General features: G+C 44.8%; 1 protein-coding gene across 2 annotated transcripts in view; it reads right to left on the reverse strand.

Annotated features, from left to right (window-relative positions):
* Positions 1 to 15,511, reverse strand: part of LOC102087545 (vascular endothelial growth factor receptor kdr-like) — a 131,187-nt gene that overhangs the window by 77,062 nt on the left and 38,614 nt on the right. For both annotated transcript variants that reach the window (XM_005512832.3, XM_021279989.2), the window contains exons 3-4: positions 14,303 to 14,514; positions 1,745 to 1,872 (exon numbers count right to left, since the gene is read on the reverse strand). In XM_005512832.3, coding sequence (XP_005512889.2) covers positions 1,745 to 1,872; positions 14,303 to 14,514 — 340 coding nt within the window. The remainder of the gene's footprint in view (positions 1 to 1,744; positions 1,873 to 14,302; positions 14,515 to 15,511) is intronic.

The raw sequence follows: 15,511 nt of genomic DNA on the forward strand, positions 1-15,511 counted from the left end.
CCGCCACCTCGGCTCCACACGACGCTATGAGATTCCCAGACAGGGCAAAACAAGCGGTGACTTTCCGTAGATGGAGCCGGGGCCGGCAGCTCCCAAAGCCAACAGACACCTCCCAAAGCCAACAGCCGCCTCCCAAAGCCAACAGCTGCCTCCCAAAGCGCGTCCCCCTGAGATGCTCCCGGCCCCGGGAGCTGGCGCTCAACATCTACATCCCTGCCCTGCAGCCCAGGGGAAAAAACCTTGCGGGGACAATATTCTTTGCAATTCAAAAGGGAGATTTCTGTGGAGATTTCATTCTAGCAGCAGCTTGCAGCAAGTTAAAGGGGTTCAGTTTGTGTTTGAAGAAATTACCAGGAGAGAATGTCGCTGGCAAGCAGGGAGAGCAGGGCTGCCTATAATTAAGGGGATTAATGTGCAGGTCTGCTCGGTGGAGGTTCTAAGGCCACATTCTCCCAGGCAGTCAGCAATAGGACAAGGGGCCATGGGCTTCAACTCTGCCAGGGGAAATTTAGGCTGGAGATCAGAAAGCAATTCTTTGCAGAGAGAGTGGTCAGGCATTGGAATGGCTGCCCAGGGAGGTGCTGGACTCGCCGTCCATGGAGGTTTTTAAACTGAGATTGGACATGGCACTTAGTGCCATGATCTTGTCAATGGACTGGAGTTGGACCAAGGGTTGGAATGGATGAGCTCTGAGGTCTTTTCCAAACCAGTGGATTCTGTGATTCTGTGATTTAGGCTCATGTGACTGTGCCGAAGTCAACAGCGATACTCCAGCAATGAATTTGGTTGAAGTAGGCTTAAATAAGATGGGGATGTTTCGTTTTGATAGCCAAGGAGGAGAAGGTGATAACACTTCTCCAGGCCGAAGTGATGAGCCTTATTCCCTGCCTTTAATCCTTACTGACAAAACTTAAAACTAGAGATCTGCTAAAGCAATAAGGCTCGTGCTGTCCCTCTGCACGTCTACTGGAAATGTGCCATTGCTCTCAGCAGGAGCCCGAGCGCCGTCTCGGGCCTCCGTCTTTCCATGTCCTGTCTCCCAAGAGAAGGAGACATCCAACAACTGAGACATCTGAGAGGAGCAGAGGTCCTCAGACCCCTCTGCCCGCACGGCATCGGCCGATCCGCGTGTGCTCCGCTCTCACACAATTCTAAATTCTGAAGTGCTTTAAATGAGTGACTAGATCTCCATCGACTGAGGAAGCCCCAAGACCTTAAATTTCCACTTTTATTATACAAAATGGCCTTGGCCTCCACAGAGCATTCTGAAACCTTGACATTCAGATGTAGCTGCTGCTGAAGGAGTGGATGCTGTGGCCATTTACTTCTGAGGCTGAAACTTGGTTTAAATTTATGAAATAAAGCAGAAATGGGCAACTGCTCTAAGGAGTTTCAAGGTATAAAAGAGATACATTTTCATGAGGATATCTAATAGCCAGGTGTTGCACAAAGAATTTTGAAGAAAAACAGTGTTGTCATCTATCTTTGCCAATTTATGGAGGAATATCAAGCCAAAATATAAGAAAAATATGTGATAAACTCAGCTTAATCCCCAAAACACTCTTGTAAACCATTCAGTGGTAACAGCCTGCAAGAGTAGGACTGTGCTTCTGGATTTTCAGTGTCTTTGCTATTTTTTTTCTGAAACTTATGCAGCTTCATACATTTTATTTGGTATTTTTAGCCATTGAGTTGGCAGCACAGACCTCTGAATTGATTGAGTTTCTCTGAAACAGCCACTCACCTGGGTAAGCTTAGGTTTGATATCTGGTGAGGTAACTCGGCAGGGGACAACAACTGTCTTCTTAGCGTCTAAAATGTAGATTATTTCAGGATGTTCCGGGTGAATCTCCACAAATGGATTTCTGTAGTCTGCGGGGAAAAGGACATTGATTTGTAAAAGTGTTCCTTTACTGGTCAAAGCCCAGAAGGGCACTGTAATCAGTGTAGTTCAAACCCACTCTAGCGTGTGACAAGACATCCAGTCCCATCTTGCTTGTTTGCAAATGCCAGTGTCATCTAGGGATTAGAGCCAAGGACCAAGAATCGGAATATTTTACCAGTTTGCAGTGTCACCTGGTAAAAACTCATGTTGTTATCCATCTGTAAAAATAACACATCGGCTCCACAGGTTTTCATGGCACCTGAGTTGGTTCTTTCCCTCAATGCTCTGACTTTCTTTCATAGGTGATGCTGTACCGCAGCACTCCTGAATTCCACGCAGCAGAAGTGCAGAAAGCACGTGAAAAGGGAGTCTAGACCCATTATATTTAAAGCCAGGCAAAAATAATCTGTTTAACCTAACAGGGAATTAACCTGATCATGTTCTTGGGGTTCTGTGGGATTTTCTACAGATCTGCCACGATAAATCAGACTGGACATACATATACAATAGAAATAAATAAAAATCTGAGGTAGTTTAAGTGAACAAAGCTTCTGAGTCTCATTCACTGGTTTTTCATTGTATGAAAACAGTGATTGGTTGTCAGACAATTAAAATGGTGCTAAAACCTTCAGGATTTTTCTAAAAAGCATTCTTTGACTTGATGTTCTGATGGTATGAAGTTTCCAATACCATCCAGCTAATGCAATACCAACTACACCACACAGTGTAGGCAATCGGCCACTTTTGCTTTGGATTATGCTGTTGACGGGAAGGGATGTGCACCTTGCATAGTAAGCCCAACCTGCTTGTTCTTGGCTTGGGATCTGCCTCCACACACTTAATTATATTTTAGAAATGGCTTCATCTAAGGCATGGGAAATAGCTGACATGAAAGGTTTGTGAGCCATCTAGGTTGCAAAAATGTGCTCTAAAGTATTCTGACAGTACATTAAAAAAGGATGTGCTATGAGGAAATTAAATCAGGTTTCAAAAGAATGCTTAACTACTCCCAAATGGGCTAAATTGGTAATGACTGCAGTCAGCCGGGGCTGACACATCCATCACTATGGATCACTAGGGGGCCTTCAACAATGGCCAAACACTCATGGCTTTGGAGAAGGGAAGAACCTATAGCGTAGGAAACCAGCTCTCTGATGTTGTGTAATGAGGAAAAGTGTCCTTCTTGGTGAAGATCATTGATGTGCTTCCTCAACTACCCGTATATCCTCATGTCATGTTTCCTGTTTAATGCTTCATTTTTAATAGAGAAAAAAAATCTTGCTTGGTGAATCTAGATTGCCCAGAATGGCACATCTCTGTGCAAATACGTGAAGAAGTCCACATGCTACTGAATCAAGAGGGCAATGCTACTTTTGTAGCTACTGATGAAAATAACCCTGTATACAGAGTTCTGAAAATTCCAAGTATCCCTTTCTGGGTGTTGCCCATTTTGACTATTCTCAATAAACCATCTAAAATTGTAAAACCCTCCAGAATTTCTCCTTTCCCAGTACTTCATCCCTGGCAAACAATCTGTTGCTTGAAATCAGTGGGGATCCGTTTTTCCATTTAAAGTGAATGTTCCCCGCACGGACCCTGGCAGGGAGCTGTGTATCCAATGCTGTAAGATCCGCAATTAATCAGCAGGTGAAGTGCTTATTCACATTAAATTTTTCTGGGTGACAAATGTTCTATGTGTGAGTGATGTAGCTAAGCTTATAGGTGACCTGCAGAACAGTTTCAACAGGGTCTGTGAAGTTTGGAGTTGCTCTTCCACAGCTCCACTGACAAAGGAAAACAGAGTTGGTTTATCTCACTCACTTTGTCTTTATTTCTCCACAACCGGTAGCTCATCTGGGAACAGGTCATTCATTTGGGGATATCAATGTTGATTTCCTGGCTAATGACAACTGTCCTTGCTTAAGGAATGTCATGGAAATGCGTAAGTGCTGTCACTCGGAATTAATCATCAAAGAACTAGCTCGGTGCAGAGCTGGAGTTCCTTCGCTCCACAACCCAAACCACTTTGATTCATAAAAACATGAAGGGTGAAAGGACAAGTGGACAAAATGTACCATGTGCTTCATCATGATGAGAGCAAATGTTGGTTGAAGCTCCTTGTGTGCCTTGAGAAGGTCACACGTGCTGGGATGATGTTTTACAACAGGCACTTGGGTCACTGTGCAAGTGCAGGAGATGCGTGAGTAACGTGGGAGCTGTGAGGAGGAGCTGAGCAGTGGCACTGAACACAAGGCAAACAGAAGATAACGACCAGAAATCTGGACCATGTCTATCATTTCTAGTAGTGTCTTTTCATGTCAGTTTTACTCCATGACATTGGTTTACTCTGGCTGGATTGGTCTGTAAAAAAGTATGTACTTCGGAGTAAGGGCATTGCAAGAAACATTATGCAAGATGAAATAGAATTAAAAAATTAGATGTGAACTTTACATCTGAACTTTCTGGTTAGGCAGGCACTGGTTTCATCAAAACTTGAGCTGAGAAACCTGATCTCCAGACCACAACTTTGTAGCTTGTGCCCATCCCTAAACCTAATAGGAAATTATATTCAAGCCAGCATTTTATGCACTTTCCCAAACAGGTCCACTGAATTCTTCTGTTGAGTCACATTATGAAAATGTGTTTAGCGTTTGTCCCTGAGCATTAGTGCTGTGTAATAGCTCTGTAGTCTTGCTCTCCAGCTAAACCATACTTGGGGATATCAAATTTGACGATATTTTTAAAGCCAATTTTAAAGCTTGTGCAAATGTTGAAAGGCCTTTCTACTTAAAAGATGACCCTGGATTGTTTAAAGAAGATCTTCGTATTATTCATTGTAGGAAAAAGCAGATAAAGTAGATTTTTGTATATTTGCAACAAACTCTGGGCATGCAAAAAAGTGTCAAGGGAAGTATATTCATATTTCTTTTTAGTCCTATGGAGAGAAAGAGAGAAAAACTAATGTGCCAGGTGAGGGGAGAAGGCCAAGAAGAGACTTGCTATGAAAAAAGGAGCGTCTTGATACCAAACTATTAACAAATCTGGATCAAATTTAGACTAATTGTTTTAACCGAAAAGATGGGAGCACTGAATTTAAAAATATTCGTGCCAGTATTTGTAGAGGGAATTTCGGAATAGCACTGTTTGTTTAAAAAGTAACATAAATCAAAAGAAGGCAGCTAAGCAAAAGTTAAATAATCCTAAAATGTCATAAAATGTTGAATTATGCAATGATTGAAATATCTTAGTCAAAACAGAATAAAATTTCTCCAAAATATTTCCTGTTTAGTGAAGAAATAATACTTCTTTAAGCCCATTCTCCTCTATCATCTCTCCCTACCCCCAAGGTTGACCTCTGTGAATCTTCTAAGATTCACAACAGACCTAAAAATAATCTACTTTTGCAGCGGTAAATAGGATGGATACTCATCATGGTGGTACTAAATTACTGGAGAACACCTAAACGGGAAGCATGAATTTACAGTGTATGTAACAGAAGCTATATTTCACTCCTAATTGATTTTTAATAGCAGCCTGCACCTGAATTGCCATATGTCTAGCCGGTAGCTAGAATTACACTATCCTAGATCATAAGCTGCAATCTGAATTGGAAGCCAAAATGTATAAATCGAGCCTTCCACCATCAGTATTTGAAATCTAGATGGTGTTTGAAAATCACTGTGCAATTAACAGCAAGAGGCAGTTTCTGGGTTATAAAGGTTGCGTTGGAAAGGAAAGGACGACTTGAGCTGTGATTGATTGTTAATTGCTACTGGATATCAAGTCTCATGGGCATTATGTTTACTCTGTTTTTTAAAAAAAAAAGAAAAATGGCTTCTATTTTATGGGTCCTTCTCTCTCCTACAGTAAGCGGGGTTTCCCAGCTGGCTATAATGTGTGTTGTCTTGGGGCTTTATCCAGGTTTAGGCTCAGCCTAAAGAGAGCTCTGTCTGCCCAAGGCTTCCTTTCCTCCCCATTGCAATCTGTGCTGGAGCTCTTCATCAGGCTGGGATGCCTGTGTGAGTTTGGGGAGAAACTCCTGATGTGAAGATGCTACCATGGCAGCTACTTGCAGGGCTAAACAATGAGAGTTTAAATGTGAGTTTAGGTCTACACTTTGGCCATCAGTGGAAGGCGACCCTGGAATGAAAGGCAAAGGCACTTGCAGGTGAAGGTCAAGCACTCACTAAATAACCCAGGTTATGTCAGTGAGGCCAGGGAGGCTTTTTTTATCCCTAAGTGTGAAACTCTGTGCAAAAGAAAAAATAATATGTGCTAAAGAGCATCAGCCTGCAGAGCAAGAGAGTGAACCCCAGTGCGTCCTGTCCCCTGCTTGTGCTTCGCTCCGGGAGCTCCAAAACCCCCATGTAAATACTGAACAGGGAACTCATCAACTGCCAGCTGATACCTTTGTTATGGTTTGCGCAGACAAAAACTGAATCCTTCATGAAGCTCCTGAGTAGTTCAGACTGGCTGTGGCATGGAAGAACAATCTGCTGGGACATGGCGAGTGTCATTGCCGGCTTTACTAACACGTTCACCACCTTCGGTTAACCCGCAATCAGTTAACTCCTTGTAAAAACATCTCTCAGAGAGAGGACTTCTTGAAAGAGAAGGGACAAAGGCACTTTTCTTTAAAAATTATAATCTTAGCTGCAGGGAAGATCTCCAGTTCCAGATGGTGTGAATCGACTGCACTCAACTGTTGCAATTGGGCATGGGAAACGCAGGTGCCATCCTGCAGTACCAGACCTGGAAACTCTCTGCAGCTACCAGCACTGAACTCAGAGGGAAAAAATTCTCAGCGAAGAAACACTTTATGAAAATAGGGTATTTCCCTGCAGCTTGGCACATCTGTTCCTCCTGAGCTGGGAAGGTAATATGCCCTATGAATCTTACCCCTAAAGAAATACCTCTCAGTTTCCATAGGATAATTAAAAAGAATAATTTACTGTGGGCTGCAAAGCTCATTATATGTGAAGAAAGACAAGAGCCATAGCACGTTGGGGACTTATCGGCTGCAGCAGCGGCTTGGAGGCGAGGGAAGGGCCCCTTCCCTTCGGTCTCAGACTGGCTGTCTGGCTCTCCAGGTCAGTGGAAGTTTGCAGGAAACTGCAGCCAGGCCAGGGTGTTACTGTTTACCCAGCACAGCTCAGGAGGGAACACAAACAGCAAAGCGAAGGAAGCCGAGGCAGCGGGACGTGGAGGGGAAGGGGCCTGCGGTCCGGCCACAGGGCCAGAGCCAGGCAGAAAAATCCCTCTTGCTGCACACGCAAAGGTCAAGTGCCTATAGGAACGCTGGTTACCTTCAGGCGGTGAAACCCTGCATCTTTAAATTCTCTCTCTGTCTAGAAGGAGAATAATTGCTGCTTGAGATGAGCTTAGGGCGGGTTGCATTTAACTCAGCAGTCTAATAGCAGTTGCCTGAGGAACGTGCAGTTCTCTCTTCAAGCCTCCACGGCGACAGCATGTGAACACAGATACAGGACTTCTTCGCCTCGCGGTGACATCCGTTCTTTTGTTTAGCATTGTGTGTAATATAGGTGTCTACCTGCCAGGAAGTGCTGGAGGTCTGCTATTATGTCCTGCTCACTTGCCATTCGAATCCCACTCTCCAGAGCGCTCACAGCCCCTCCTGACAGCACATGCAGCTGAGGGACCGGGCTGCCATCAACATCACAACCCGGGAACGCGGCAGCTTGTACACTCTGGCTCTCTCCTACAGCTCGTGACTTCTCAGCCTTGTATCACCCGCCTGTGTGTTCAAAGCATCCTCCTGAGACACACGCAGGAGGTTGTACAGGATTTGGGGTTCTTTTCCTTTCTGCTCGTTTTGTACACCGTGACGGCAATTTGTCTCCTGATATTCGTACCATATCCGAAACTGTGGAGATAGCATCACCTCCCCCTTGCTGATAGTATCCATCAGCCCACAGAGATGATAAGCATTAAGTGGCCTTTGAGGACAGTCATCCATGGCTGTTCATGTCTGTGAAATTCCCGAATGTTCTCATTTGGCTTCTCACTTTGTTCCTGTGAAAGATAATTCTCTCACCCTCACTATTTATTTTATTCATTCATCCATACCTTAGCTGGGAAACCTGGGCAGTCTCACAGGTTCTTTGAGCTCATGTTTTGACATAACCCCCATGAAGTTTGTCTTTAGCAAGGTCAAAAGCACTGGGAGGAGGTTTATAATCTGTTCTTTATGTTAATAGGATCATTAGCAGTTAAGTGACATTTGGGTCAGAGTATTTTGGAAAGCTTTACAAGGAAGTTGCCTAGTCTGCTATATTCCTCCTGGTAACACATCAAAGCTTCTTCTAGGTGCAGGAGTAACTTCTATAAAGTCACTTGTTTTGAAAATGGATCTTTGAAAATAAAATAAGAGACTTTTCAGTTTGGCAGGCCAATGGGAAGAATTGGTGCTGGAATGCTTAGATTAAACAGAAAGCAGAATATTTTCTCTTAGGCAAAACAAAACTGACTGCAAAACCCCCAGAAGCCATTCTGAGTCAACATGAAGCATTCTGTTTTGGTCAAATGAAATACATTCTTCCCCTGGAGATTACTGTTAGAAACACAGGAATATTTGTAGAGAAAAATATTACTTTAAAAAGTAATCAAAAATCATGGAAGCAAAATGCTCCTCACTGCCAAACAAATAAAAGCCAAGACAGGAGGATTTTTAAAAACACAAAACAAAAGCACCAAACAAACAGGTCTCCATGCTTTGGCTGGAATTAAGTTTCAAGCATCAGAAGAATTCATCAATTCTGACTCCCTGCAACACTAGATTTTAGGTAGGCATTGACTTTGTAGAAAATGTTCACCAGCTCTACCAAAGCCCCATCATTAAGAACAGGTCCCCTACCTTAGCTGCTGCCAGCTGCAGACCTTGGATAAGGCTCAGCAATTAGCAATTATTAAGTGAATAACAAATGGGAAGGAAGAAGGAACGTGTGCGTGATTTTTGCTGTTGAGCTTTCATTTAGAAATTCTTTATCAATGAGAAGGAGAGGATCGTTACCTCTTCCCGCTGGGATGTCAAGTGCTGTCACTGACTTAGTGCCAGGACCTTGTGCTGCTCACTCAACATCATGTCTTGTGAGGCTCCTCCACGTATCGTTTAGGATATGATCTGAAGATACTGAATGTCTTGATTTCAGAATTAAAAGCATCTGACTTTTCCCTTGGATCCAGCCCTTAATACTTGAGGAACAACAGAGAGGGTCCTGCAGAGTGACTTAGCCTGTGGCCCTCAGCACTGTTAACTGGGACATGGTGCCAAACCCTTCCACCAGCCTGCGCGAGACAGCGGCTTATCTGCTGGGCTCCACGTGGAGCAGACGGGACGGTGTTTGCCTATCGCTGCTCGCTGAGCGTCTGGCAGCAAGTGGAGCTGTCTCGGTGGCTCCAGCGTGAAAGAAAGAAAGAAGAAATGCAGCTCTTCTCACTGGTAATATCTTCCGGAAAGCAAGCCAAAGCCCGAGTCAGGGCTGTCACCCCGGCCCTGCATTTCTGCTTCTCACACTCAGATTGTCTCTGTGAACTGTCAAGAGAATTAAGGAGGCAGAAATCAGCTTCAGAGGACTTCATAACCCAAATATGATCTCATGTGAGGGGTGCTTTCATGCACCTCTGTCCTCTTTGGATTTCTCTTGGTGGGGAAGGGATGAAGGAGATGGGGTTTCCCATCGCTGGGCTGTACTGTGTGATAGAGCTGATGTGACACTCTGCTCTGATGCAGCACTTGTAGCACCGCTGCTCCTCACTGTGCCGTAACAAGGGAGAGCTAGAGCTCACCCCTTTCCTTGGGGTGACCTGCAGCGGGATGCATGCTCTGGCAGGACAGGCTGCTTGAATGCATCCCCTCTTTCCATCAGAACAGCCTTAACAGGACTTGTACTCCCATATAAAAGTCTATCCGGCTTCACATTTGATGTGTGGTCCTTGTGCTCTGGACTCCTGGCAGGACCACACTGTGGCTCAGGTGCTTCGTGGTGTCCCTATGGACTTTGAAAGGACTCAGAGTCCCTGCAGGGTGTCTTCTGGTTACACTGTGTTCCTGCAAACAGCAGTGCTGAAAACCAAACCCATGGAAAGAAACAAATCACTCCCTCAATCCTGCCGTGTTCCTCACTCACAGTACGGCTGAGATGGTGAAACACCAGCAGCTGAATTGCTCTGGGTGGGAAGATACTGTTAAAATGGTCGCTGATCTGTATGCTGAAAGAGTGAACGACGCTGGGCACAGACAGGAATTGGCGATTCTGCCCCAGTGTACCTGGACCCTTTCATGGCAGCCAAAACTGGTGGTTTGGGCTTACATCCATCATTTAGTGACAATTACAGTGTCTTGGTCAGAGGAGGTGGGACTCATGTTTCTGAAGTAGTTATTTGAAAACCAGCCCAGTCATGGCCATAATTATTTAAAGAAATGGGAAAACAGCCCTACTTTGCATAAAAAATGATGGAGGATGTCTGTTGCTGGCCTGTTCGCCCCATGTCTGCGATGAGATTGTCTCCTTCAGCCCTGTGCTTCTGCCAGCACTATCGGTGTGTGTGGACAGGAATCAAAGCACAGCTTGGAAACTCAGATGGATTTTTCTGGACACTATTTGACAAGATATGACCGGTTCCAGTTGCTACAGTAATAATGTTGGACAAGTTGCGGATGGAGAGAAACAAAACAGAATTGAGCTCATGCTCCTTCCTATCGGTGCACTGGCTGAATGGTACAAAAAGGCGCCACAAATCCCTGCTGCTGCACAGAGCTATGGACCGTGAGGGGAAATCACTGCAAAAGCTGAGGCAGCATTTTAGTGGGTATGGAGAGCTCTTCCAGCAGACACCCCGAGGACTATCTTACTTTGAGACAATTTGTTTGCTGACAGTATTTCAAATGGCTGAGAGCTACAAGGCCTGACTTCTGCCTAGGCTGGGGCCTGGGACAGCCCTTTGGGAAGGTGGAGTGAATCTTTGCTTGCTTCTCTAGGCCATGTTAAATTTTATATGTGCCCTAGGAAACACTGTAGAGCGGGCTCTCTATATTTTCACACAAAATAGACAGCCTGCCCTTTCCTTTGGCACAGAGATCTCAAAGGTTGAAATAAATGAGTGCATTCCTCACAGGGAAGTATCCATTTGGTTGGGAAGGGTAATTGCAGGAGATAGGCAGAAGCAAATGACATTTGCTAGCTGTTTCTGGCAGCATTTGCAGTGGAGATGCCATCCATGTGAGATTTTCTGACGTGGGATTCAGCTGGTTTGCGGTAAAGACTTGGCTTTGCTGCTGCTGCTGGTCCAGAACTGACTCAGCAGAGACAGCGTATTCTTGCTTCCCCCGTTCACCCTGTTCTCTGACAGCAGCCCCGGGACAGTTGCTTGGCTGCTCTTCCCGCTCAGCTCTGCAGTGCCGTGTTCGACCAGGTGCTGCATTTCCCTGCAGTAATTATCCCTCAGAGTTGCAATGAGGTTAAACAACGCACGTAACAACTTAAACAACTCTTTCTGTTCCAGCCCTAAGATATGTTGTATTTTCAACAAGGAGATGGGCAGCAGGAGAAGGGGGTTTTCTTCCTTTTTAATTACAATCTTTGGGACTTGGAGCTGCAGTGGGCAGCAGAAAATGCCTCGGGAACAATTATTTGGGATTAAGATCCCGAGTTCCCCCTCCAGACTGCCGGTGCACGGCTGAGGCATGGTGGCCGACCCTGCCGCCTTCGGGTCCCTTATGATCCCGCTGATGGGCAGGGGTCACGGCTCAATTGCACCGCGGGGGAGAGCTGCTGAATGCCAGATTCTGACAGAGCTTAGAAACTCCACTAGGGAGGCTGTAAAAACAGAAGCAAGCACAGGAAATAATAACCAATAAGCAGGGCTTCCGATACAATCATGTTCTCATTTTGGTGTCAAGCAGCAGGCCAGGAATGAAGGGAAAAAATACCATTCCCTTTCCTTTTTTGGCAATAACGGCTTGTAACCTCAGAGGAATCTCCAGCCTTCAGGGTCTGGCTTGACATTTTTTCACTCCACCTGGCTCAGTCTCATAAACACCCTGCTGAGCACTTGCTCTCTCCACAAAACACCCGCAGAGATGGCTTTTGGATCTCACCCTCGCTTGGCTTTCACATGGAGACAACTGATGGGCTTCTCAGTCATGCCCAGACATTGTCAGGTCAATTTCCTTAAAAAGGCACTTTTAAATATTGAAGAAAATCATAGGTACATTCCGAATGCCTTGCTTAACTTCACAGTTTGTGGAGCCCTTCGCTGAAGGTGAGGTCTCGTCCCCAGAACAGCCTGCTGGCTTTCAACAAATATACACAGGAGCTGAATGGGAGGAAGAGCGTGCCCTGAGGACAGCAGCCATGCCGAGGTATAAATAGCTTTATTTCACTGCTGCGAGCTTATCGACTGCGCTGCTGTGGCAGAGAGCAGCTTTGGGGCCGATGAGCATCTCGCCAGGACATGAACCAGAGGGATCCGGCTGACTTGCCTTTCTCACTCCATCACCCATAGAGTGTATAGTACAAGCTGGTTCATTCTCTACCCATTTTTCCCTCAATAACTTTTAAAGCATGGGAGTCTCAGTAAGAGCTTTTAGCACAAGGAGGGCATATAACACAATTAAATTGCATCTGAGAGAGGACAGTCTTGGAGGGTGATTTAGAGCAAACATCCATCCAGTGCTGTTTTTCAGGGGAACCTTGGCACAACAGCCGCAGGCAAGCAAGAGGACATCCTGTGATTTTTTTAGATTAGCACTGTTCCAAGTGCATCACCAGCAAGCATTTCATAACTTGAGGTATTTTCTTAAGGAAAATGCTCAGGCAGTCCCAAAAGATCTATAACATTTCCTGCACGTGCTCCTGCCATAGAGTGATGAAGGCCTGGGTAGCCAGCCAGGGCACTGAATCAGGACAGAGAATTGAGTTTTCAATGCACTGTTTCCTGAAGCGTAGGCATTGGGCTGGGTTAACAATATTAGATGTGGGGCATCTGAGGAGTATGTAATGAGAAAAGGAAACAGCTCAGCACAACAACTAGGGTGGATAAAGCAACCAGGGCTTAAGAGTAACAAGAAAAAATCAGAGAAAGGAAATAGAAAGGCAGAAAAAAAAAGTGACCGCAGGAACTAACAAGTAACACCAAAAAGCTACTTTCCGATAAGAGGAAAACTTGCTGGGAAAGCAGGATAAGAGTAGAAAGGGACTATTCTCAATAGACATGAAGAGACAGGAAAATATCATCCACATGAATCAAACAGGTGTGTTCACCAAGTAGTGCAGAAGTTGAGTTTAGCTGTGTGGGCGTTTTACAGTCCCCTTGGAATGGAAGTCACCTCCTGGAGACATATGTTTTCTGTAAGTATAAGTTTGATGAACTATTCAAATAATATCAGACAAACCCATTGCCTCTCCAGAATTTGTTTTAGTAAGAGGATTCAAAGACTCACAGTTTAGCATTTGCTAGAAAAATGAATTCATTTCATGAGTATTTGTGGGGAACTGAATAGCGAGCCTATTCAGCACCAATGGAGTTCATGATGTCCCCTATTCAAGACACTACAAGTCAGCTCCTTTATCTGACTACTCACAATCTCAGCTGGAAAGATCCAGGATGATTCAGTGGTTTAGTAATGCATTTGTCAAGCAGAGCTGAAAAAAATCGGGGAATATTCTAACAAAAATCTGTATTATTGAAATGGTTGTTCAGTGTATTATATTCACTTAATCACAGAAGACTGTGCTCCTCTGAAGTTTCTGCTTCCATTTATTATTTGATCTGAACAGAATGATTCTGACACATGGGGAGAGGCAGCTCAAAGAGAACAAAAATGAGCAATAGGCCATTTTTGCAATAAAATATGTATAATGCAGTCATCGCTGAGTATGTCTCACAAATGTGAAGGACAAAGCAGTAGACAAACGTGTACGAAGAACGCTGTCGGGGAGTTTCATGCCTGGGGAGGAAGGGAAAGAGGCAGGACTTGGGTATTGAGGGTGAATCTTAGGAAAAGCACTGTGATAGCAAAACCCTTTAGGATAGAAGAATTTAGTCTTAAAAAGAAAATAAGAGGAAAAGAGGTTTAAAGAAGTCAGTGCATCAGTTATTTGAAACAGAAAACTAGATGGGACAGTCTAGTTTTCAAGTCCGGGAATGGAACGAGATGGGTAATTTCTGGTTCTCACATCTGTGTCCCTGTGAATTCAGCAGACATGAAAATCCAAATATATCCAGGCTTTTCAAAATGTCAAAGCTGGCGCTTGCTCCAGCGCTGGGCCGGTGGGGAGCGGGGATTTGTGAGAGCATCTGAACTGGGCTGTGTGTTGTGCCTAGCACAGATCCCACCGCTGAACACAACTTACAGTACCAGAAAGACACAGCAACAACATGAAGTGAAATTCTTACCTCTAACAAACACATAGATCTTGGCCGTGAGATCCTCATTAGATGGGGAGTCATCGTGAACGCAGGTGAAGTACCCGGTGTCGTTAGCTGTGACTTTCCTGATGACGAGCATGCTGCAGCTCTGCCTTGTGCTATTGCGGCAATTGCTGACGTGCACCCGGGGGTCTTCCTTCTGGCCCTCCCTCAAACGCCAGCTTACAGAAGGTGCTCCCCTGCCAACACAACACCCCAAAATGAAGAATACGGTCATGACTTCAGAGAAAATTTGGGCTTCCTTCTGTCAACTGTCACCGATGTTCCCAGTGTTCCTACTCTTGTAATCTGGAAATGAATGGTAAAGGTTGCTGGGTGCTGGCGTTTCCACCCATAAGGAATTAAGGTGGGTCACCCCGCGTTCTGCCCCAGAGCAGAGGAGGTTCCTGAAATAGTCTGTGGGAACTGTAGCAGGATAGCTCCTGGAGGAAACGTGAGTTTGTTTTCATAACACTATTTTTTAGCCACTTCAAACTTTAGAAGGCACCAGATAAAATTATATGTTTCTTCCAAGCTGAGGACTTTGCATATTTTAACAGCTAAATTAACTTCTATTTTCCTACGCTAAGGCTGCACAGAGAGAAGGGAACATTTATGTAACTTTGCATCACCTTTCTGACTTAATCAGCAGTGACTCAATCTTGATTTTTGTGAAGGATCTGGAACTAATCAGATTACAAATCTTAGAATATCTGCCCAGTACACATTTTTTTTCCAATTAATCTTGTCATGGCAGTCAGAACATAAAGACAGCAGGGCAGACGATCCACCATTTCACCACCTGACCTGTTCATTGCCTTAGATATGATCACAGCTAATGTCAAATGCAATTCTGTGTAGTTCACCAACAAAAAGCAAAGCTTTTTTAAAACCTGTTGCAAGACTCAAAGAGAGCCTTCAACCGACCTCAGTTAGCTTGGAAACAGGCACTGCATGCACCGCTCCTGTTGTGCTGGAACCATCAGGCCGCCCCATGGCAGCAGGAGCTCTTGAAGCTCTTGGGCTGCACTTTGAGGGCTCTGGTGACACATTAGTACACGCTGGACATGCTGGTGAGATTAAGATTGTGGTCTTTTTGTAGCAGGCTGTTTTTTGGTGGGCAGTATGGAAACTGGTGGGATGTGGGGGTAATGGTCTGTAGATTTTTCTGGAGATGAAGCTGGTATTAGAGGGAGG

Source organism: Columba livia, chromosome 12, assembly GCF_036013475.1.
Source record: "Columba livia isolate bColLiv1 breed racing homer chromosome 12, bColLiv1.pat.W.v2, whole genome shotgun sequence".
In the NCBI taxonomy this organism is placed as follows: Eukaryota; Metazoa; Chordata; class Aves; order Columbiformes; family Columbidae; genus Columba; species Columba livia.